At 38.8% G+C, this 25,470-nt stretch overlaps 1 protein-coding gene across 1 annotated transcript; it reads left to right on the forward strand.

The window, feature by feature from the left end:
- Nucleotides 1–1,023: 1,023 nt before the first annotated feature.
- Nucleotides 1,024–24,568, forward strand: PLEKHA3 (pleckstrin homology domain containing A3). The gene is made up of 8 exons (XM_004426682.3): nt 1,024–1,567; nt 5,355–5,471; nt 10,137–10,292; nt 12,919–13,055; nt 14,866–15,030; nt 18,537–18,580; nt 20,179–20,294; nt 23,267–24,568. Exons 1-8 carry the CDS (start codon nt 1,528–1,530, stop codon nt 23,392–23,394), a joined length of 903 nt encoding a protein of 300 aa, XP_004426739.1. The 5' UTR covers nt 1,024–1,527; the 3' UTR covers nt 23,395–24,568.
- Nucleotides 24,569–25,470: the final 902 nt, after the last annotated feature.

The following is a 25,470-nucleotide window of genomic DNA, read 5'->3' on the forward strand; positions in this document are numbered from 1 at the left end:
AGCGCGGGAAAAGCTCCTGGCAGCGTCGCTTTTCTTATCAACTCTGCGAGATCGGTAATTAACCACATTACGCAGACGAGAAAACGAGGTAATTTGAATATTGGGCATTTTGTTCCAGTCTCACAGCTAATACGCGGCAGGGATTTGACACAAAGCCAGCCTTATCCCCTTCCCCACCTTTTAGTATGAAAAACTTTCAAACGCACAGAAAAGTTGAATTTTGCTACCCCATCACCGCGGCCTTATACCCACCACTTGGATTCTATCATTAACATTTAACTATATTCGATTTATTGCATATCCATCTATCCATCTCTCTATCGAGCCATCAACTCCCCTTATTTCCAAGTGAACCCAAAGACTTTTTACCCAAACCAGAAAGGCTTCAGCGAAGGCCTGGATTAGGTTCTGGAAGGGGAGGTGTTATCTACCTCAGTGACGGCAAGAAAAGCCGCAGCACTGAGCCTGCTATATCGGCTTTGCTTAAAGCTTGCAAAATTCCATAAATCTGAAAACTATTGTCAATGATGTAAGATGATCATTTCCAAACAGGATTTTCAAAAATCATAAAAACTAGGGGAAAGCCCCCATTTTTAGAATAAAATAAACTCCAAAGTTTGGTTCCATGTTTTGTACTCTAAATAAAGTTGCTCATTGTCGGCGTGATGACAGTTCCTTGGGGCCCCTCGCCGTTCCTTGCGGGAGGAATCTCAGCGGCACACTGCCTTCCTAGATTAGTTCTGCGACTTCCTGAATGGGAGGAGGATAAGAAGGAAACATAAATAGGAAGTCTTTTATTTTTTTAAAAAAACAAGCACCGGAAGGACCTGAGGCTTAGTTATAGGAAAACGTGCGAGGCCCGCACGAGTGCTCAGGGAGCTCGTCCTCGGGTGGGCTCGGGGGCTGCGCAAGCTTCGGCCCCCGGGGATGGTCGGTCCGGGCCTCGGCGGCCGGGAGGAGAGTGGGGAGCCCCGGGACCGCCGGCCGAGGGCCTGAGGGAGGATGAGGGGGAGCTGGAGGGGAGCCGCGCCGGCCCGGCCTCCTCGCGCAGCCGCCTGCACCGCCGCGGGGCGGCAGGCCGCGCCTGCTCCTCCAGCCCCGCCGCCGGGGAGGGGTTTCCCGGGACGAGCCGGCCCCTTTCATCCAGGAAGTGAAAGCGACGTCGGGGTCAATGAAAACAAACGGGGAGCCCGGGGGGAAGGAAGGCAGTCGAGGAGGAGGGAGCGCCGGGGCGCGGAAGCGCGAACGGGAGGCCGTCCGCGGTCGCGATTTCGCCGCCGCGGCTCGCCGTGGGATGTCTGAGCCCGCGCCTCGCGGCCCCCGAGCTCCACGCGGCGGCCGCCATCCCGGTCTTTAAGGGCCGCCACGTCCCGGCGGCGCGCGCGGGCGGAGGGCGGCTTGGTGCCGGCTTGGGGGCGCCCGGGGAGGGTCCCGCGCGGCCCGGGAGGGGCTGCCCAGGCTCCGCGCCTACTCCACCACCGCGGCCCGCGCCGGGCCGGGAGGATGCGCGGCGCCGGGCTCTGAAGCATGGAGGGGGTTCTGTACAAGTGGACCAACTATCTCACAGGTATGAGGGCTCGGGAGCTCCGGGGGGCAGCGGGGAGGGCTTGGGGGGTTTAGGCGGCGAGGCTGCGGAGAAGGCGGGTCAGGGGCTCCCTTTCCTTCTGCCTGGCCCGCGGTGACCCTCACAGCCAGTCGGCTCTATTTGGTTCCCGGGCTTAATCTCTCATTCTGTCCCTTGTTAGAGCCCATCTGGCCTCTGCAGAGGACAGTTCGAGACTGCGCGCCTTCCTCAGGGTGGAAGTGCCCCTGACCACTTCTTTGCCCGTGTAATAATACTTCTGTTTCCTCCTGTAGCTTCCGGAACAATTCTCCGTCACTCTGCATGTGTTGTTGCAATCTCTGTCCTTATTCACACTTAGTTCAGCATTTTTGTTAACAACTGAGTTGTCGAGGTATAATAAACTTTGAATTTTAAGAAATCTTTTCTATATTTCTTTTAATTCCCTTAGCAACACGGTTTATTTTAAAAGTTCTGTTGTTGAAGTTGTTAGAGCGTAGCAAGCATGATTTTGGAAGCTGTCCCCATATAATATTCCCTCAGGGGTTGGTTGTCAATGAGGTATCCTTATGTTGTGGAATTCAGGTGAGTGTGTGAGAAATAGTGGAAGAAAGTGCAATACACAGAAGTGGAGCAGGCAAGTCAATTTCACCCATGAAGTGGGTTAGAAGGAAAAACTCCAGAGAGTTAGGTGTTTCTGTAGGAATGAGACGCCAGCATAAAGGGCCCCTTTCGGTGACACCACCAGCCTGGCTTATTAAAAGAGCCTTAAATCTGAGTTGTAGTCCCATCTCTGTCATCAGCCAACTGTAAGGACAAGTCACTTATTCTCTCAAGATCTCAATCTCATAAGGCAAGGGTGATCAACTAGTTTGACCTGAAGGTGACTTCCAACTTCAGAATTCTATGATCTCACCAAATTAGAGGAAAGAGAATGGGTTTAAAATAAGATTAAATAGCAAACAGATTTCTTGGTCCGGTATAATAGGCAAATCTTGACTTGCTGCCCACTTAGTGATTCACTCTGCCAAAAGTGTTGAACCCGTTAGTAATTGTATGGTACGGTCAACTTGTGTCCATCTGACCTTGTGCAAAATCTGCACATAAACGCTTTAAGGCGTAGGCACTGAGCTACAGTCGCCTCTGTTTTTTTGATTAATTGGAACGCCAAAGCCAGATTTATAGCAGCAAATGCTTTAACATTTATGATACATGGATGTTATTTTGTTCGAACTAAAATGTCAAACAATGTGTTCCTATAAACTATATGTTTTAACAGGAAACATTTAAAAAACGAGGCAAATATTTTTTAAGCATTTTCATTTGGGCAGTTGTTAAGATCAGTTATACTGTTTAGTTGAGACGTTGTATTAACTTTAAGACAAGTAGTTCCTGTGCTTTGAGATGAAAATGATCATTTCCTTGCAAACTTGCTCATAAACACAGTGTCTTGGGAGGTCATGTGGGCGGAACCTCTTATGCATAGCCCAGAGCAATGGGCAATTACTGAGATGAGTCATAATTTATTCCTGGAGGGAAATGTGGTCTTGGTGGCGGTCTTTCTCATCTCCTGTGGCGCTGAGCACCAGCTGGCTGAGCTTTTAACCACATGTGCTTAAGGTTTTTGTCTTTACAGAGCATTTAAGTTAACTGCTAGTATGCAACCAGAAGCTTGCTGAAATGAAATCTTTTGTTTGGAAGAATTCCATTTTGACAATTTAAATTTGGCTCAGTGGCATGCTGACTATTAATTTTAATTCATCTTAGGTCAGAAGGATGAGCAGCTGTTCATACTGAGTGATCTTTAAGGAACCTTCCAGTTTGATGACAGTGTTCTTTGAGAATCCGTTGTAGAGAATAAGGATTTCAGTAGCAATTGGTAGTTTGAGATAAAAAGAATGTATTTTAAAAAAAGGAATTTGAAAAAGGGAATACCTATGAATCTTTTTCACATATATAGCACATTATATATATATGTGAATCAATTAGAGATTGCTTTATTAAATATTTCTTCAAAGGTATGTAGAGATAATAGTCTTAATTAGGGTAATAACCATGGTCACCTTTCAAGTTGCTACAAATTCTAAATGAATCATTTTGCTCAATATTTGTTTTAAAGAGATATTGAATTACAATAACGTAGGCTTAAAAATCATAATCAGTCCTATAGGCACACTGGACGTGGGGTGGAGGAGTGTATTTTCACCACACTCTGCTTATAATTTGTTTGCCAAGGTGAATTAGTGTTTGGAAAGATAATGTTTTCATTATTTCTATGTATACCCAATATCGTGTACTCTCATAGATAAACTGCACATCTATACTCTCATGGATAACATCCAATATCTCGCTTTTCTGGTGTTTAATCATTCATTCATTCAATCACTTGAGCAATACATTGTTTTACCACCTGTTACATGTCAGGCGCCATTCCTGGTGCGGGGGATGCAGTGATGAACGAGATAAAGTTCATACACCAAAAGAACTTACCTTCTAATTTGCTAGGCCTCGTTAGAGAATATAGTGTTTAATAAGAAGAATTTTCCAAGCATCCAAAACTTGTTTTAATTATTTTGAACATCCATCTTTCTGAACTGTATTATGACATTCCTTGCTGTGAAATTTAACCTTTTTATGATAACTCAGTGTTGTCATTTCAAAAGTGTTACAGGTAAAGCCTTTTGGGGAGGTAAGTTCTGGGTCTGTATCAGTGTGTAAGAATGATTTGCCCATCTGCGACTGTCTTGGTACTCTTTGGCCCTGGAGAAGCTGAATTGATTAATCCCATAGCAGCCCATGTCTAAAGTGACCAGGTTGAATTGTGATTTAATAGTCACAGAAAGAACAGGGACAGTCACACTGCCTCCAGCATGGTCACTGTGTGATTAATCGGTGAACTGTTGTAAATTAGTAGCGTGCTCGATAAGATTTCAGGAAACGCGGAGTTTGGCTTGCAAGAGTGGGAGTTGGGCTCCGAGGAAAGCCATCATCCTCATGGCCAGCTTTGCCTTGGAGTCGTGTCTGTGATAGTTGTGCACTCCAGTCACTGAATAAATACTAATTAAATGAATGACTGCTGTTCTAGCATTTCTGCCCGAGCTGTGCACCAACAGGGCAAGGAGAGAGAAGTAGTGAGGAATGCATGCTCTCACCATGGAGTATGCAGCTTATGTGTAAGAGATTGGAATTCATTCAGCACTCACAGTGTGCAAGGGAGTTTGCTTACGCGACATATTTTATAAGAGAGGGGTAGGTCACGTTGCAGAATTAGAGGGCTGGGTGGCACCTGTGAGGTCATCTTGTTCAATCCACTCATTTTGGAGACTGAGAATTTTGAGATTTATTGAAATGAAAAGATTTGTCCCAGGTTATCCAACTAAAGAATGATGGTAGAGCTGGGGCTAGAATCCATGTCTTCTGTTGCTTTTTCCATTACATCATAACCCAACTCTGTTCCCTTTTAGGCAAAGGAGGCAGTTATGTTGCATCCTATATAGTGCTATTATTGAGGATGGGTCTTATGGGTTATTAATGAGAAGGTTATGAGCTAGAATAAAGGTATAACTCCCCATATTTATGCCGATCTAGAGATTTCTCCAGAAATCTCTCCCAACAAAGTGGAGATTGATGCGTGAACATTTTGGGGAAGGCTTGACCATTAAAAATTTCATTGCCAGAATGTTATTTTAGAGCCAAGAAATAACATTGATGGCAAATTTTGAGATCATAGTTTTCTATGTGATGAAAATAATTTCTTTCCTAACTAATCTTTTGTTATTTATGATCTTTGTAGGTTGGCAGCCTCGTTGGTTTGTTTTAGATAATGGAATCTTGTCCTACTATGATTCACAAGATGATGTTTGCAAAGGGAGCAAAGGAAGTATAAAGATGGCAGTTTGTGAAATTAAAGGTAAGTGAATATGTGGAATTAGTGGAATTTGAAGTTAGGTAAGTAAAGAGTTGTTCAGCATACTCCAAAAAGAGGAAAAAAGTATTTCTAACCAGGTAGGTATCTTCTAATACCATTTATTTCCTTAGCAGTCAGGAGTGGCACTTAGCATTGTTAAGCTCAGTTTTGATATTTCTCCTGCTATAAATATACTTTGAATTGAAATTCAAAATACTAGTGCTAGTCTTCCAATTTGGACTTGGAATACAATTTCTTGTGGATGCCGCTTTAGTGTCCATACTGAGTCTACAAGTGTTCTCTTTCTTTCTTGTTGTAGAAAGATATCGTAAAGATTAGAAGCTGAGCTCTAGAGATGACGAGGCCAGCTCTGTAGCGCTATGATAAAGTGTGAAGTCAGAATCATAAACTCTGGGTCTTTGCTGAATCGGAGATAAGCTGTTCTGGGTGACAGAGATGTTTTCCTTTCCTTTTCTTTCTTTTTTTTTTTTTCAATGATCTTGAGAGTTTTGAGGAGTACTGGTCAGGAATGTTGTAGGGAGCTCCTCTAACGGAATTTATCTGATGTTTTTCCCATGATTAGACTGGGGTTATGGGTTTTAGGGAGGAAGATCACAGAGGTCAAGTGCCCTTCTCATCACATCATATCAAAAGTACTTACTGTCAACATGCTCATCATTGTTGATGTTAACCTTGATCACCTGGTTGAGGTAGCATTTGTCAGGTTTCTCTATTGTAGAGTTACCTCCCCCTCCCTTTCCATACTGTGCTCTTCCAAAAGGGGAGAAATAAAGCAATAAGTCATGCTGTAGTTTTCATGGACCACTGATTCATTTGTATGTGTGGCTGGAGTGTGTGGGGTGGAGGTAGGTGGGAGAGATCAGTCAAAATGATAATGAAAAGTATTGAATTCTTCAAGAGAATTGAAGGAAAAACTAAAGTACTAGAGGAGTGGATGTTAAACCCCTACCAGGGATCATGGCTATATAAGATATAGAGACACTTCAGCCTGGTGTGTTGTTACTTGCATGTTCTCTGAAATATATGGGGTGTAATTTTGTTGTTTTATTTTTATAAGTCACACGAGAAGCACAAATTCAAAGCGTGAGTTTTTATTTTTTTAAAAAGTGATGGTTTTATCTCACCTTATTCCCCAGATTTGATTCCAGAAGAGATTTGATGAGAGTCAGAAATCAAACTACATTCAAAGTTCAAAGATTTGCCAACCTTGAAGATATTTAAAAGACTATTAGTGCAGAATTTTAAGGCAATTCCAAAACATTTTTAAGCCATGGCAGCATTTTTGTTCTTGTTTTTATTTGTTTAAAGTAATCATTTTATTAAAGAATAACATACAGAAAAGGGCAGAAATCTTAAATATTCAGCTTGAAGAATGGTTACAAAGTGAACACACTTGTATAACCACCACCCAGATCAAGAATTAGAATATTATCAACATCCCAGATGCTGGGATATTATCATGTCTCCTTAGCCACTAATCCTTCTAGAAGGTAACCATTAGTCTGACTTTTATCACTGTGGATAAGTATTGCTTGCTTTTGAACATTTTATAAATGGAATAAATCAGTATTGTTTTGGGTGTTTGGCTTCTTTCACTCAACATTATGTTTTTGAAATTCATGTGTTCTGTGTAACAGTAGTTCAATCATTCTTATTGGTGTGTAGTATTTCCATTGTGTGACTATCCCACAATTTTGCTATCCATTCTAGTATTGATGGATGCTGTTTTTTTTGTTTTCCCATTTTGGGACTATAATAAGTAAAGCTGCTATAAACATTCTTATTTACTTCTTTTTTGAACATATATATTCATTTCTGTTCTGTATATATAGTCATGCATCGTTTAATGATGGAGATATCTTTGGAGACATGCATTAGGCGATTTTGTCATTGTGTGAACATCCTAGAGTATACTGAAGGGGAACAAAATTTGCCACCCCAAAATGTGTCTCTTTAACATGAGGATTATTTTAGGCTGATTATTTTTAAGAAACAAAAGACTCAGAAAGTTTTTCTTGTTACCTCGGCCTTAACTGCCTGAAAGAATTCAGATTAAAAAAACCTGTCTGGGGAAGTGAGCTGTCACAGTAGCATAACATGAACTAGGTGGTAGACGGGGAGGAACCTAAAAAAACCTGTTTGTTGGGCTCCCCTCTGTGTTCTTCTGTTTCTCTGTGGCCAAATACTTGTTTTCCAAACCTTTGCTCCTTTTTACCTACCTGTGAATTACCCTCCTTCCCTTTGAAGTCTGACTTTCCCCACCCCCCAACATCTTTTGTCTTTAGCTGAGGATGGTATTTAAGGTGAGGGCTTTGGCCATTTTGGTGAGTTACTTGGTTTTCCTGGGTTTTGCCCATGTATACATGTTATTAAACTTTTGTTTGTTTTTCTCCTTTTAATCTGTCTCATGTCAATTTATTTCTTAGACCAGCCAGAAGAACCTAGAAAGGTAGAGGAAAATTTTTTCCTCCCCTCCAGTACTTACACAAATTTAGATGGTATAGCCTACTACACACCTAGGCTATGTGGCACTAATCTTATGGGATCACCATCACATATGTGGTCTGTTGTTGACCAAAATGTCGTTATGCAAGGAATGATGGTATCTAGAAATGGAGAGGAATTGCTGAGGCATTGACTATTCGTACATTCAAATTTAACAGATATTAAAGAAAAAATTATTCTTGACACTTGTTAAAACAGTAAGGCAGAATTTATTCAGGTCTATCACAATAGGTATAGGGACTATTGCAATGGGGTTTTGCATAGGGGAGAGAGAATGGGCTCAACTCTGAATACAAGGAAAAGTGGGAATTTATAGCCAAGGAGTAGAGTGGGGGGATCGATGGATAGAAAATTATTAAGAGGAAACTTGAGGGATAAGGGGGGATTCTGGTTACACCAACCTAACACAATTCTTGGTCAAGGCAGGCCAGGGTGATCAGATATCACCTGGGGGTTGGTGGGAAAATTTGAAGAATTTCGTCAGATATCAAGGCTGATCAGATATTGAGGGTGGGGGATTCTGGCTAAACTGACTTAGCAGGACTCTTGCTAAAACTGGACTCTACAAGGACAGAGACGGAAGCCCAAGGTTGGGCCTAGTCAAGCAGAGGGCTCAGAGGAGCCTGACTGAAGTTTGATCAAGGAGAGAGTCTTTTGCACCCGTCATGGATTGTTGCATGATTATGTATTTCACTGTCTACATCCAAGAATGGCCTATATAAGTAGAATAATAAGATAAGAAAGCTTTTGTGCTACTTATTTGCCATAGTACACTGAGCATCTGGTCGGTATTTTTGGTAATTAATCAACTGAATTAGGGCTTCTGCCAGACTTCCTGGGGCACTCACAATTTGGCTCCACTCAGCTTGTCCATTCATGAATATTATTACTTGGTAATATAACACAAGGCTCCGTTTAGGCCTGTCTGCTGATTTCCTCAGTACATATTATGTTTATTTCCTCATCTAGGCCTTTTCTTATGTAGTTTTTCTCTTAACCAAATCCTGCTGTCTTCAAATCCTTCTTCTTGAAGCCTTTTTTATTTCCTGCCTCTTCTTACCTTTCTCTCATTATAATTACACACGAAATCTTTGTACCAAAGAGTTCAACATTTGGGTGTTTTGATTATTTTTGGCATGTCAGTTTGTTTCCTTGGTCAAATTGTCGGCTCTATTAGAGCAAAGACTCCCTTTTCTCTCCTCCTCTGTCTTCCCCTTAGCAGCACTGCTCTGACCTGAGTAAGTTCTTATTGATGAATGACAGTGTAACACAAATTTAGTCTTACAAAAAAGATTTAGATTGGCTCAGAATAATTCTTTTTTTTTTTTTTTTTTTTAAAGATTTTATTTATTTTATTTTTTGCCCCCAAAGCCCCAGTAGATAGTTGTATGCCATAGCTGCACACCCTTCTAGTTGCTGTATGTGGGACTCGGCCTCAGGATGGACAGAGAAGTGGTGCCTCGATGTGCATCTGGGATCCGAACCCGGGCCGCCAGCATCGCAGCGCATGCACTTAACCACCAAGCCACAGGGCCGGCCCCAGAATAATTCTTGATTAGTTATCTTTTGTCAGAGAATCAAGTCGGGGGAGTACAGGAAGGGAGGAGGGTGGAGGGGAGGAGAGGAAGGTCTTCAAAATACACATGCTTTCCAGGTCATTATGATATGCCCATTACTTGAAGATTACTATTCTAGTGGAAGGCGGCCAAAGTTACTATTTATTGTGCTTCTTCTATAGGCCAGACACTGTCCTAGGCTTGGGGGATACCAGACCACACTCTGCTTTGAAAGAAATCAGTGAAGAATGTGTGATAAGTGTGACAGTGCATGTGTATTTAAGGTGGTACAGGTGGCTCCAAGGGAGGGAGTTCTTGGTTCTCACTTCTCAGGAGTTAATTCGTTGGTGTTTTCTCTTTCATATGCTACCACCATCTGGCACCACTGTCAGCCTGGTTATATGTGAGGATGGTGGTTTGGAGGGTGCCACTAGATAGTCCCTTAGGGAGCTGCAGGGCCTGCACCATGAATCATAGTTTGTTGTTTTAGGTATCTGAAACATCTAATACTATGTAAGAGTGATGATCTGATGCTCCCCAAATTACCAAATCCATCACTGTATTTCCCCTGTGTTTATCATCATAGTCCATTCAGCCGACAACACGAGAATGGAATTAATCATTCCAGGAGAGCAGCATTTCTACATGAAGGCAGTGAATGCAGCTGAAAGACAGAGGTGGCTGGTTGCTCTGGGGAGCTCCAAAGCCTGTTTGACTGATACTAGGACTAAAAAAGAAAAAGGTAACTATAAATTTTTCCCTTGTGGTAAGAATATTTTCTTAAACATTAGTGTAAATTGTCCTGTTCTCTTTTTTTTTTTTAATAATTTTATTTATTTATTTTTTTCCCCCAAAGCCCCAGTAGATAGTTGTATGTCATAGTTGCACATCCTTCTAATTGCTGTATGTGAGACACGGCCTCAGCATGGCCGGAGAAGCGGTGCGTCGGTGCGCGCCCGGGATCCGAACCCGGGCCGCCAGCAGCGGAGCGCGCGCACTTAACCGCTAAGCCACGGGGCCGGCCCAGTCCTGTTCTCTTTTAGTAATCTGTCCTAAAGAAATAATCAGAAATGTTGAAGAAGATTTACAGACATAGATGTTCATCATAGTAAAAAAATTTGTAAACAATGCAAAGGTTTAAATTTAGGTGAATGGTTCAGTAAACTATAGGCTAATGTAGGCTGATACATTATGTAGCCAGTGAAATGTTTACAAGGAACTTAATGATGTGAGAAAATGCCCAAGGTTAAATGATAACTGAAAAAAACAGGGCGGGTCGGCCCCGTGGCTTAGCGGTTAAGTGCGCGCGCTCCGCTGCTGGCGGCCCGGGTTCGGATCCCGGGCGCGCACCAAAGCACCGCTTGTCCGGCCATGCTGAGGCCGTGTCCCACATACAGCAACTAGAAGGATGTGCAACTATGACATACGGCTATCTACTGGGGCTTTGGGGGAAAAAAATAAATAAATAAAATTATAAAAAAAAAAAAAAAAGAAAAAAACAGGATTCAAAATTACATATCCATTAATTGGCCAGCTCAGGAAAGATATGTAAGAGTTGGTCAAGTTGTTAACCTTTGTAAAGCTAATTTGTGGGAAGGAGACTCACTTTTCACTGTATACCCTTTGATACCTTTTGACTTTACCATGACATAAATTTGCCTATCCAAAAGGATTAAATAAAAATCAAAAGCAGAGCAAATAATTTATGGTATTAGTTTAACTATAAGCACATGGAATGTGAAAATAGTAACAGTATTTATATTTTGGTAGTGAGATTGCAGTTGTTTCATTTTTCTTTTCTGTATTTTTTTGGTTTTCCAAAATTTTTTGTTGAGCATGTATTACTTTTATAATTAAAAAACAATAGAAGTTACCTAAATTAGTGAAAGCAACTAAATTATGGATATTGAAAAATGAAGGCTGAGGATTGAATTTATAACAATTTTCAAATATATGAAAGAACCTCATGGATAGAGTATGGCTTAAGGTAGGATAAGAAGGAATGGATAGTCACAATAGCCAAAAGGTGGAAGCAACCCAAATGGCCATAGGCAGAGGAATGGATAAACAAAATATAGTATATACATACAGTGGAATATTATTCAGCCTTTAAAAGGAAGGGAATTCTGACACGTGCTACAATATGGGTGAATCTTGAAAGATATTATGCTAAGTGAAATAAGCCTATCACAAAAGGACAAATATTGTATGATTCCACTTATCTGGGATACCTGGAGTAGTCAAATTCATAGAGACAGAAAATAGAATGATGGTTGCTAGGGGCTAGGGAGAGGAGGAAATGGGGAGTTAGTGTTTAATGAGTACAGAGTTTCAGTTGGGGAAGACGAGAAAGTTCTGGAGATGGATGGTGGTGATGGTTGTACTTAAGGTCACTGAACTGTACACTTACAAATGGTTAAAATGGTAAATTTCATTATGTATTAATTTTACTACAATTAAAAAAAAAGACGGACTGAACTTAAATTTGGGTAGAAATTAATTTAGGTTAGGTCACATGGGCAGATAGAGCTGGTTTGGTCCACTCTGTCTAGAGTGGCTTTGTGGCTAATACCACAAAGCAGTGCCACTGGCTCAGAGAATATGGAGAAGCATATTTCCCTCCCTTCGTCTACTGCTTACACATCTAGTTCAGAAGGTATTAGTGAGTGGCTGAGATTATGGCTGGATATTCAGTCTGTCTGGAGATATTAAAGAAAAGAAAGTAAGCTCTTAATAAAAAATTCTGAAAACAATATAGTGTGAAAATGAAGTTATGAAAGGAATAGAAGAAAATAAATGAATATTTATATATAATAGTTTTAACTACATAAAAATTAAAAACTTCTGTGTGTCAAAATATACAATAAAGAAATCTGAAAGAGAGCTGACAGATCTGGAGAAGTACATGCAGAATATAGGACGGAAGAAAGATTGCTATCTTTACTGCATAAGAACTTTTATAAATTATCAATTTATATATATTATTAAGAGAAACACCAAACATCAGAACTGGAAAAATGCGTAAAGGACAAGAAAGGCAATTCACAAAAGAAGAAACATAAGCACTTTTCAAATGAAAGGTGAGTAATGGAGTGGAACTGTCCTGCATAAAATATCCAGGGCTCATCACCCTGTCTCTGGAAATTAGTCTACCTAAACTTCTTAGACATATGACTCCCAATTTTTTTTCCAATTATCTAAAGAGAAGGTGTTTACTCAGGACCCTTGTATCCTGTTTCTAAAGTCTGACATTTTTTAAGCTATAGGTATTTATGTCTTTTGCCTTACTTTTAAATTATTCCATTTTGTTGTATTGCTCAGAGAATATGAAGATGATCTAACTGAATGTTTATATATGTTCCTTTCAGAAATAAGTGAAACCAGTGAATCTCTGAAAACCAAAATGTCTGAACTTCGCCTCTACTGTGACCTCCTAATGCAGCAAGTTCATACGATCCAAGAATTTGTTCACCATGATGAGAAGCATTCATCTCCCAGTGTAGAGGTATAACAAAGATGATCCTTTTATGTCTGGTTACACTTTGCAGTACACTGGTGGGTGAAGTTCTTCCCATGAGATGACAGAGAAGCATTTTCAAAATGAGTTATTTTCAGCTATTCTGGGCTCTCCCTACTGCAGACTATGTATCTGGAAATCGGTAGAATCTTCTAGATTATGTCTGTGCAGCCAGAGTAAAACAGGAAGCAGCACATTTCTCCAGGGAGTCAGGGCCTGTCTTTGCAGCCAGTTGATAATTTGGTGTTTGGGGTGGGGAAGAAGCATTCCAGGCTTTGTTCTCTAGGCTGACTGCATGAATTCCCTGGACAACTGCTATTCTCTTTCTTTTGGTAATAAGGTCTCAGCTTCAACTACTGAGAGTTGATAATTTAGCTTTATGAAATAACTTAAAAAAAAATCCTTCTCAGAACAGTAATGTGGGAATCAAAATTCAGATTTGTAGGACCTGGCTATGAAATAGGCTTATTCTTTCTGATAAAGTAGGACCGGTGGGCCCTACTGCTCTCTGAGTGATAGGCCAGCATGGTTTCCGGTCCCCTTTTGCCTAATTTGGGGGAAGTGGGACAAGAAATCTTCCCACCTCTCCTTTGGGGAGGAATCTTGTGTGAGGTATGTCGCCTTTGGTTACAGGTGCGTAAACCCCAAGGGCACTTACTGTTTCATCACAAGCTCTCTGGAGGTAGGGGCCCTCACGTCTGCTCCAGCAGCTCAGGGACAGAATCAGGGAGCCAGGCTTATTCCATCTTTCCACTCTGCCATTTTTAGTGTCTTGGGTTTTTCTCCTCATGCCTGAGACTTCAGGGTGACTGCCAAGGTCACACAGAGGCAAGAGGCAGTGGGGTAGCCAGGGTGGAGAGAGACTTTCTCGACTTCCTGTCTTTGGCTCTTATCAGGGAACAAAAATCCTAAAAACTCCCCAGCGGACTTATCATCATCTTTTTAGTCTGGGTCAAAGGAAACTAGGAAAAATCAATATTTGACAAAAAGTATTCATCCCCCAGGGTCAGGACACTTTACTGCCATAAAAGAAGATTGGGGTTTATTCTACCAAGGAAGAAGTGGGAGAATGGCTGAGGTAGACATGAACTGTACCTGCCCCTAAGTAACTCTCAGGCTGTTCCACTGCTGTGACCACCTTCAGAAATCCGATAGTTAGAAAATTACTTTTTAGGTTAGGTTTATCTGAGATCAATTTTTGTACATAGTTTTTCAATATGATATTTGGTTTTAATGCAAAACTTATTTTTTCTTGGAATCTAACTTCTTACATTGTTTATCTGAGAGACAGACATTTCTTTTTCTTTTTTCTAATTTTTTTTGTGAGGAAGATCAGCCCTGAACTAACATCCATGCCAATCCTCCTCTTTTTGCTGAGGAAGACCGGCCCTGAGCTAACATCTATTGCCAATCCTCCTCCTTTTTTTCCCCTTTTCTCCCCAAAGCCCCAGTAGGTAGTTGTATGTCATAGTTGCACATCCTTCTAGTTGCTGTATGTGGGACGCTGCCTCAGCATGGCCGGACAAGCGGTGCGTCGGTGCATGCCTGGGATCCGATCCCGAGCCGCCAGTAGTGGAGTGCGCACACTTAACTGCTAAGCCACGGGGCCAGCCCCAGAGACAGACATTTCTTATTCATGTGTTGCTTTAATTTTCTAAGGTAGTATATTTTAAATGGATTGACCATAACCTAGTAGGTGTCCGCTGGAGATAATATTTCATTACCCAATTATAAGGTGGTGTATGATTCTGCATAGTCGTGTGTAAGTCTGTTCAACCCTCTCTGTGTAATTTTTCAGAATATGAATGAAGCCTCTTCGCTGCTTAGTGCCACATGTAACACATTCATCACAACCCTTGAGGAGTGTGTGAAGATAGCAAATGCCAAGTTTAAACCTGAGATGTTTCAGCTGTCCCATCCGGATCCCTTAGTTTCTCCTGTGTCACCTTCTCCTGTTCAAATGGTTGGAACTTCCTGTTTTTCTTCCAGTGATGTTGCATGTGTTTTTGTTTTTGTTTTTATTTTTAAGGGTGGAAACTGGCAGTGGGAGGGAAATAGTCAACAGGTTGAATTTTTTTGGATTATACTCATATTCTGTCTTGGAATCTCTCAGCTGGTGGGCTCAGCATGTGCCAAGGTCCTGATCCCCTCCACGTGGAGGGGCTGTGTCATTTACCCCAGTGTGCCAGGAAGATATTATAATACTCTGTGGGTGCTGTGACATGAAAAAGGTTGGAGGGCACTGTTGTACTTGATAAAAACATCACAATGGGGTGTTTTACCCACAGTGGGATAAAATTAAGCAAATCTTTAAAGGAGTTGTAAGGGATTTGAAACAACATGTTACAGGGGAAACAGTATTTTGTAGTCAGCATTTGAATTTGGATCCTCTGAGTAGGCAAGTTCCTTAATCTCTCTGGACCTCATTTCTTCATCTATGAAAGAAAGTGTCTCATACATCAGAGGTCATTGCAAAGGATCTGACCTGTTTAATGTTAGGGGCTTAATGTTAGCTTCTTACCTTCTGGTTACTCTGAACAACAAGTACTCTTTGCAACAAGTGTTCCTTGTCCTTTTCGAGCTAGTAAACTTGCTCTAATATGCCTTAGGGAACTCACAGGTGACATACGGTTTGATGAAACTACATTGTTTTCAGGAGCCCTTTTATAGAAGGAAAAATGCCACCTGGCTACTATTTTAGCAATTACCTGAAGACTTATTTGTTGGAAGAAAGAATATGGTACAACTTATTCCTAGGTTCTCTCACCCACCCCAGCAAATTTAGTTTTATGAGATTTAGTGAAGATTATTACCTAACTTTATTTTTTTATTTTTTTTAAACTATTTTATTTTATTTTATATTTTTGTGAGGAGATCAGTCCTCTGCTAACATCTGCCAATCCTCCTCTGTTTTCGCTGAGGAAGACTGGCCCTGGGCTGACATCCATGCCCATCTTCCTCCACTTTATATGGGACGCCGCCACAGCATGGCTTGCCATGCAGTGCGTCGGTGCGCGCCCGGGATCCGAGCCGACGAACCCTGGGCCACTGCAGCGGAGTGCGCGCACTTAACTGCTTGCGCCACTGGCCGGCCCTACCTAACTTTATTAAGATCGTTGTTTTCTAATCAATGTATGATGAACTAATAGTGTCCTCTGAGAGGTGTACCATGAGAAGGAGTTTTATGGCCAGATTAATTTGGGAAGTGCTAGGTTAACTTAAACGAATTGGGTTTCTCTGTCATAGAACATCCTGGAACCTCTTTTACACTCAAGTTTATGATGACTCTGAGAGGGAGAGGTGATGTGCAGTGTTTCTGAAATTTATTTGACAATTGAACCCTTTTTGTTTATTTTTGAATACATCTCACAGGACTGTGGTGTTCAGTAGAACATGGTTTGACAATGTTGCTTTTGAGAACAATTGTAGGTATACTATGAACTGTTAAATAACATGCATAGTTGAACAAAAAAACCTAATCTTTTAAGATGGATATATAGAGCTATGTTCCTGAGGTTGATATACAAAGGGTACAGTTTTTTTTTAAGGTGTACTTTATATAGAGTCAAATACAATAAAAACACCTCAAACCTGCCTTGTTTTTGCGTTGAACTTCTGAGGAAAACGCCTTCTGTTACAAATGCTCTATAATCCAGAGAGGTCATATGTGTATTTTATGTATAAGAAACTGTAATAACTGTCTCTTTTAAACCAAAACTTTTCTTGGTAGAAACATTACAGGAAATCCAAAAAGTTAATCCAGGAAACATTGGTTAGAGGCTGCTTATTTTTCTTTGCTAGGCCATTTTACTTCACACATAAAGCAAAAGCAAAAATTGTGGCTTATGGTAGTTAGTTCTAGAGACACATAGCATGGAAAGTAAGGCTAGACAGTCTTCATGGGAAAATCTTTTTTTTTTTTTTTTTTAATAAATACCCTGAGTAAATGAAAAAAAACACCTGAAAGATTTGAGAATTCCAAAATTAACTTGATTTTTATCACCACTTTATGTAGTTAATCTCATTGTGTCACTCTTAAAATTAACTTGCATTCAATTGTATTTCAAATCATCATGGAAGTTCAAACAGTTGTCATTTTGATCCACAGACTGAGTGACAATTGTAGTGGGGATGTCGTTGGGTGAGTAATTCTAAAGGAAGTGATTTCTGTTAAAGGGGATGTTAATGTCCATTTGCATCTTTTTTTTTTTTTTTTGAGGAAGATCAGCCCTGAGCTAACATCCGTGCTAATCCTCCTCTTTTTGCTGAGGAAGCCCAGCTCTGAGCTAACATCTATTGCCAATCCTCCTCCTTTTTTTCTGTCCCCCCAAAAGCCACAGTAGATAGTTGTATGTCATAGTCGCACATCCTTCTAGTTGCTGTATGTGTGACGTGGCCTCAGCATGGCCGGAGAAGCAGTGCGTCGGTGCGCGCCCGGGATCCAAACCCAGGCCCCTGGTAGCGGAGCGCATGCACTTAACTGCTAAGCCATGGGGCTGGCTCCCCAGTTGCATCTTAATGTCAATCATATTAGATGACCCTGGACTACAAATTGGATGGGTCATAACTTGTATCATTTTAGCTGGGATTTCTCAGAGCAACTCATGTTGCTCTGTTACATGTGGCTCATGTTACAAATGTAGAAGGCATTTACGTAACACGAATGTTGGACTTGTAAGTCTCTTGAGCCTTTATATGTAAAAACAACCATCCTTAGGCTTTAGTATACACTTTGCTTTTTTGCTACCTTATTAAACATTGAAATAATCTGTTTTACTTGACTACCTCTTTCTATTTTTTTGGTGGAGTAGTTGGATCTAAATTATGTTTAGTATTTGTCATTTATTAATGCTATGCTTAATCAGATTTTATTTATTTATTTATGTTTTAAATATGTCTTTTAGAGACCTATTTGGGGCTTAGGGTTCTTTTGAGTTCTTTAAAGACTTGAATTATTAATGCCATCTTCCATGAAAACCACACTTTAGAACATCTGTGTAGCAGCTACCTGAATAATGAATGGTAAGGAGAAGCTTTGCTACCAGACTCTATTTCTGCCCTTTAAAAAAAAAGAGAGAGACTTTTCTTAGAATATTTTCTGGTTTGCTAGATACTCCTTTTTATTGCAAATAGTGTGATTTTTTTGGACTAGTAAAGTATACCATTTTTTATATTTTTACACACACACACCCACATATATATATAAAATATAAAATTTGGTTTTTAGTATTGAGAAAAGGATCCAGCATGTTTTTGGTATGTGTTGAGAAAGATTCCAATTAATGGTTATTAAGGAGAAAGCTTGACATTGTTCTAATAATGTTACTTGAGTCTATAAAAAATAAATTTTTTGGCCAGCCATCTTTTTCTCTGAATAAATTTATGTAAACTATGATAATGATAATATATTAGAGCTACCTTATTCTGCTTGACATATGGATTATGCTCATTTTGTTTTTAAATTTCTAGATGAAGCGTTCTATCAGCCACCCTGGTTCTTGCAGTTCAGAGAGGTAAAATAACATTTTCTTTTGACTAAGTTCTCTTAAAACTTATTTAGGGAGTTCTCTGGGCCTTTAACATAAAGTGACGTGGAATGTAAACTCTGTATGGGCAGAGTCTGGTTCTGATTTGTTCAGCATAATCTCTTAGTGCTTAGTACAGGGCTGGCCCCAGTAGGTAGTCAGTAAAGGAAAAAAATGAGTGAATAAGTTAACCAGCAAGGGAATAATAAATTAACCTTGCCAGCTATTGTACCTTTTTTCGATGTTTGAAATTGTATCAAATGATGGCTAATAGAAATCAATTTTTGATGTATCAAGGCTCCAGGTGAGTTTGGTTCATTTAGTACAGCTTTTTATAGCATCATGTATTTATGCTGAACTGTTGTTTTATTAGGAGCTAAAGATCTTGCTGGAAAGAGAGAAAAACCAATTGATATTTTAAAATATATATTCATATGGACACATTTAAAAAATTTACCTTCTAGATAGAATTTGGCAACATCCCAGGCTATTAAGGTGTTCTTTATCTTGGTAGGTAATATTTTTTTAAGTTGCTATGGTTGACTTATTTGGTTCTTTGGAAAGTGATGAAATTATAGTGACATTAGCATTTATTTCTCTACAGTAAGAATGTTAAGTGCTAACTGAGCCCTCATTATCGTTTTCTCACTTCCCTCTGATGATTATTTAATTTGTGACTGAACTATGATGTGCTCAGAGGAGTCCAGTGATATATGTATCCAACCCTATCAGGAAATAAAGAGTTTCACCAACTGAATTGTCCAGAAAAATAGATGCTTGATCCCTTTGACAAACTTTTATTTTTATGATAGAAATTTTTCTAAACTGCATTTTATCCTTTCTACCTTATTTAATAAGATGTAATAAGAATTTTAAAACTTTATTTTTTCTTGATGAATCAAGGTTGTCAATCAAGGTTGTTGTTAAGAGCAGTAATGTTGGGCTGTCATACAGTGGTAGCCAAGGTGTTGTTGCATGGTGGTGATTTGCATCTATGTTTAATTTTTTAGACTGAATTTTCTAGTTTTCTGATTTTCTACTGATTTTTTAAAATAGTTTTTCTAGCCGCCTTTTTGCCATCTTGATCTGCTGTTGCTGCAGTCAGCAAGTCAGCCTCTAGCATGTTCCCAAACTACTTGCCCATGCCCTTCACTCTGTTATTTTTGATCAGATATGGATTGACATTAGATACATGTGCTTGTGAAATCCGTAACTTTTAGTTTTCAAACATTTGTTAATCATCTGATATGTCTACTGTCTAGCTAAACCCTTCTCTATAAAAGAAGTTGCTTCTTTATTGTACCCATTTTCCATTGTTTGGCTCAGAGGCCCTATTCTCCAGGTTATCAGCTTCTAAATTACCAGATTTACCAGAATCTGGTAACTTCTAAGTTACCATGTTCTAAATTATTTGACTTACTTGTGGCCTGACCTCTGAACAAGTAGAATATTGCTAAAATAGAACTTTGGACATAAAAATAATTCCTCTTTCATTTTAAAGAGAAGTCATTTAAAACTCATTTAAGTTGAGGGTGTTTTCATTTGTTTAAGGCCTTATAATTTAATGCTTTTTATTTAATTTGCAGGAGTAGCCACTCTATAAAAGAACCAGTGTCTACACTTCACCGACTCTCCCATCGACGCCGAAGAACCTACTCAGATACAGACTCTTATAATGATATTCCTCATGAAGACTCCGATAGTAAGTTAGATGGGCTCTGTTTCTTTCTTTGGCCTTTTCAGCAAAGGGTTATGGGGCTCTGTAATTGTTGAAATGAAGGATAGTGACAGTGAACACTGTACTTTGCCCTTGGGTTAATTTCGTAATTCAAAGCTAAGCAAATAGCACACAATCAACAGAAGCTCATAGGTCCCCTTACAAACAGCTTAGTTATTAACGAAGTGCTGAATATCTCTTTCTAAATACCATATCTTAGATTTATATATATAATATCAAAATCTTTTACTGCCACTATATTTTAGTAATCTCGTAGTAATCTACTCCCACTACCTTTGCATTTAAAAAACATTTTAGAAGAAAGCATGAATTGTGGGTAGGATTCTAGGGGAAAATAAAGGCAAGTTCTAAGTTCAAAGAAAAAAAAAATCAGCATTGTTACTTAAATAATTTGAAATGGCCAAGAATAATAATTTTTTCTGATGGTGGTGGTGAATTATAGTAGCATTTATTCCTGTACCTTTTTCTCCCTTATTATTTAAAGAGGCAGCATACTGTGATTGAATACTTTAAGAAAGGTTTCGTGATTTATGTTAAAATTTACTTATTTTTTTCTTCAGAGAAAAAGCTTTGAAAGTATGTCAGAATATCTAGTTAGATAATAGTGACCATGATTTCCAGTGAACAAAAATATGGTCTTATTATTATAACCATTAATAGACTTTTGCTTTTCAAAATCTTTGCTATTGCCCACGAAGGGTGTGGGATAGAAATTATATACAGTTCTCCATTAAGGAACAGATCGTGTTCCGAGAGTTTATTTGTAAATCAGTTGTTTGGAACACAGATTTTATTTCCCTTATGGAAATGACATGATAAATGGTGGTTAGATTCTTTAGATTGGCTAGAAGAGCCGAGCTAATTCATAGTATGGCTGAAATGGAACAAAACAATGGTGTTAGATTTCTAGTATTTGAATATATTGAAAACATTAATTAAAATAGAGTTGTTTTGCTTAACCAGAAAGTTAAACAGGTTTAATTAGAGGAGAATGTAGAGTTCAGGAAGATGGGGGAGATTCTAAAATGGACTGCTGGCCATTTTCAGATCTTTAGAAGGCGATGGCATCTTTTTTTTTAACGCTCATTTTTCTTACAAAACTAATAATGTATTTATTGATATAGAGCACTACTCTATTCTTATTACCATTTTGAATTTAATTTGGGACAATGGGTAAAGAAATGAAGGAAGGAAAAGGGGTGAGAGGGGGAAGCGGAAGGGAGAAAGAAACTTTCTTGGGCCAATTTAGTACAACTTGGAAGAGATAAGGAAAAGAGGAAGAGGGTTAACGAGGTTGACATTTTTGGAAAAAAATGTCACCTGAGGCAGGTAATATATGTTCTGATTTACCTTGTTCTTTCTGCCTTTTATACATGACCCTTTTAATCCAGAGCTCATGAAAGAGTTCTTTATGCTGCCTGATACTTTTCTCTAGATGCCACTGCTTTTTTTCTTTAAGGGGATCATTTTCATTTGTGATAGCTAAATTAATTTTTTTAAAGCCAGCCATTTTCCTTAGCTCTCTTCTCTTTTAGGCACTCTGGTCCTGAATTTTTGAAAACAGTTTTCATAAGATCTAAGTGTAAATGCCTTATTCCGTTTTGCATTCCCCAATTTCGCTGTTATGGAGTGTAACAAAACTAGTCACACACAGGTGCACACACCCACACACACATGCATGCATGTTTATGTGCATACACATATCTCAATTCTCTGGAACTTTTTTAGGTTGGTAAGTGTAGGCAAGGTCAGAAGTTTTATCCTTAGATTTCCTTCTGTTTATCCTAAAGTTCAGCGTCTCAGTTGACAAAGCAGAGACTGAATTAGTGCTCTTCCTTAGAAAGTACATGTTTTGCAATTAGCAGTCTTAGTTGAAAGTCTTTATCCCAAAATGTTCTTTTCCTTGAGAGATGCAGCTTCTATTTTTTATTAACTAGATTTTTAAAAATTATAAACGTGATAAATATTCATGTTAAATTCATATAATATGTACGTATAAAAGTGCAGTTGCCCTGGAACAGGACCATGCCAGTGTGTTTAGCTGTGTTCACTTGCGGCTGTGGTGATAGTTTTGCGAGTTGCATTCCAAATGGAATTATGGGGACGTTCAGTATGAGGTACCTTGTCAGCATTGCTCAACAAGTCTTGTGATGAAAAGAGCAAGACCTGTGGGCCGCCCCGTGGCTCAGTGGTTAAGTGCGCGCACTCCGCTACTGGCCGCCTGGGTTCGGATTCCGGGTGCACACCAATGCACCGCTTCTCCGGCCATGCTGAGGCCGCGTCCCACGTACAGCAACTAAAAGGATGTGCAACTATGACATACAATTATCTGCTGGGGCTTTGGCGGGGGGGGGGGGGAAGGAGGAGGATAGGCAATAGATGTTAGCTCAGAGCCGGTCTTCCTCAGCAAAAAGAGGAGGACTAGCATGGATGTTAGCTCAGGGCTGATCTTCCTCACAAAAAAAAAGAAAAAAAGAGCAAGACCTGAATCAGTCCTAGTTGTTTTACCAATTGTGTGATCTGGGGTAGGCATGCAACTTTTTTGGGGTCTTGGTTTCTTTGCCTAGAAAACAAGGAGGATACTAACAGCATTAAAACAATAAGGCTGAAAAAACAATAGTTAATTGAAGACTAAATTCAATTCAGCAAATATTTGCTGGCTGCCCGTTATGTGCCAACCATGGTTCTAGCAATGAACAAAACTAATATCTCTACTTCAGATAGTTTCACAATTTATTTCATGAACTCTGAAGTTTCTCCTTATGACTGCCAATAGTAGAAAAGTCAGATGTTTCTCTATTAAACAAACAATCAATAAATGAGCAGGAAGCTAAAGGAATTTCATGTCCCTGAATAGGAAACTTAAAATGTTCTTTCAGAGAGGACTGGAGTTAATATTGATAGGATGTTTAACTTTTTAATCAATTTCTTAATAGGACCTGTTCACTGTTCAAGAAATACACTTAATGGAGATCTGGCTTCAGCAACCATTCCTGAAGAAAGCAGACTTATGGCCAAAAAAAAATCTGAATTGGAAGATCCTCTTCCATCCTTCTCTTCCTGAGGAAACGGAAGTGTCCAACTTCCTCTAAGTATTGCTATGCAAAAGCTGCTGTAATTAAACTATGTTATAGGGAGTAGTTTTTCCCTTAGGATTTCTCTGCACTTTATAGAATATTGTAAAACAAACAAACAGAAAACAACCCACATACCTTTGAAGTGTATTTTATCTTTATATAGTTTATTTGCAAGAGTATTTTCCTAATAACTTCATGGTATGAATGAGCATCTTTTTTTTTTTTAAACAAATGATAGTGTAACATTTCGACATTCATAAGGACAAATGTAGATATTTTTCTAAAAAACTGTGAGGGACTGACAGCTTAGTCAGTGTGTATTGTAGCTTATAAACATGAAATCTTATAAACATAAGTTTTCAGTTTGACAGAAGTGTGATATATGTAACTTGTGCCATGGACCAAATGGTCACTTTACCCCAGCAAGAAATGAGTTACGATAGCAGCTTCATGGTGATTGTATTGTATTTCTTTAAGCAAAAAGGAAACATTTAATATTCTAAATATTTTTAGCCCAAATACTATGACATTGAGGATTTTTTAAAACCAGACTGTGCTGTCCTTCATATATGAAGTTGACACTACTGATTTGTCAATACCAAATGTTGGGTTAAAGTATTTAATTTTTATTTATTTATTTTTCTGTTGCATCAAAAAAATGATTGCATCCTTTATGACCTACCAAATTTAAGATGTGTATACATTATTATTTACATTGTTCTAGAAAAGAAGTTAATGTTGTAGTGACTCGCTCACTTACACCAGAGAAATAAATGACTTTCAATGGAAGAGGATTTTAGTGCTTTTTTCTTAAAATAGACATTAAGCTGCTGTTGTAAGGTATTAATGTTTGCAGCTCTTTAGAATATCTAGAGACACTTTTTATTTATGAATATTTATACAAAAAAGGAACTCTGTCAAGGCGACTGCTCTACAACACTTGAGAATGGCATTATTTAATTAAAAAACAAATAGCAGTTTTTGGTAGTGCCTGTCAATACCTGTTGTCAGTGTTTGCCTTGTAAACTGTTTTTTTAAATTCACTTTGGAGTGACAGTTTTGTCCAAGGTCTTGGATGAGGAGCACTTTAAAACAAACTGGTTTGGTGTTTTTAAGTTAATTATATGTTTAATAAATATGTGGTTTTTGCATTCAAACTCATCATATAATACATTGTATTTTTTACATTTATTGATATTCTGTCTAATCTTTATCAAGTGCTAATAGTATTCTTTATTGCTTTGATTTTGTTTGTATATTCGGACCTCGGAGTGAATACACGAATGAGGCATATTTTTAGCTTTGTTGCCTATGAGCTTAGAGTAGTATGGCCTATTTCGCTTTCAAGTTCTCTTGTAAGTTTATGTGGGAATTTTTTTTAGGAGTTAACGTTTGATATTTACTTTACTAAAATAAATCTGTAATTATAGGCTTTCTTCCTTAGGTTTAAAATGAACATAAATAATCTATATACATTAATATGCATTTAGAGAAAACTGTATGCTACTTAAAGTATTTGTGATTTTAAGTAGCACACAAGTCATTAGACTATATTAAGTGGAATCTTTTTCTGCTCATATATTGTACTCCATATGTCTAACTTGAGAAAATAAGAAGTTTGATAATGTAGTAAGTTTTCATGTTGAACGAGTAATCAGACTTTTTGCTTCTTTTTTTTTTTTTTTTTTTTTTTTGGTAGTAAGAATTTGCATAGTGATAAGACCATGAAGGTCAAGGTGCTACTGATAGGGAGTTTTTCTAGTAGTTTTTTTTGAACTGATAGGTTTATAACAAAAACACCATAACAAGCTTTTTAATTCATAGTAAATAAATCCATTTTCTATTGCTTTATCCAAAAAGATGAGTTCCTGAACAGTTTTCTATAAATATTTTTTTTAAATAAAATGCAGTCATTTCTTGTTCATATAATTTTTTTCTCCTTGAAACAGGTGCTTTGAACAGGTTTGCTAGATTCCTAAGTATGGCTTTTATTGTGACTTGGGGCCACTTTTTTTCCCTTTCACACATTTGTGAAATAACTTTTTTGAGGGGATATAAATGTA

Source organism: Ceratotherium simum, chromosome 9 (assembly GCF_057802395.1).
Source record: "Ceratotherium simum simum isolate JZ-2026a chromosome 9, ASM5780239v1, whole genome shotgun sequence".
Classification (NCBI taxonomy): domain Eukaryota; kingdom Metazoa; phylum Chordata; class Mammalia; order Perissodactyla; family Rhinocerotidae; genus Ceratotherium; species Ceratotherium simum.

Bases quoted from the DNA above. Each gene is read 5' to 3' on its own strand.
- PLEKHA3 (XM_004426682.3), top strand. From the start codon at position 1,528: ATGGAGGGGGTTCTGTACAAGTGGACCAACTATCTCACAG. The intron at 5,472-10,136 runs GTAAGTGAATAT...TTATCATCATAG, and splicing joins GGCAGTTTGTGAAATTAAAG to TCCATTCAGCCGACAACACG. The intron at 15,031-18,536 runs GTTGGAACTTCC...TTAAATTTCTAG, and splicing joins CACCTTCTCCTGTTCAAATG to ATGAAGCGTTCTATCAGCCA.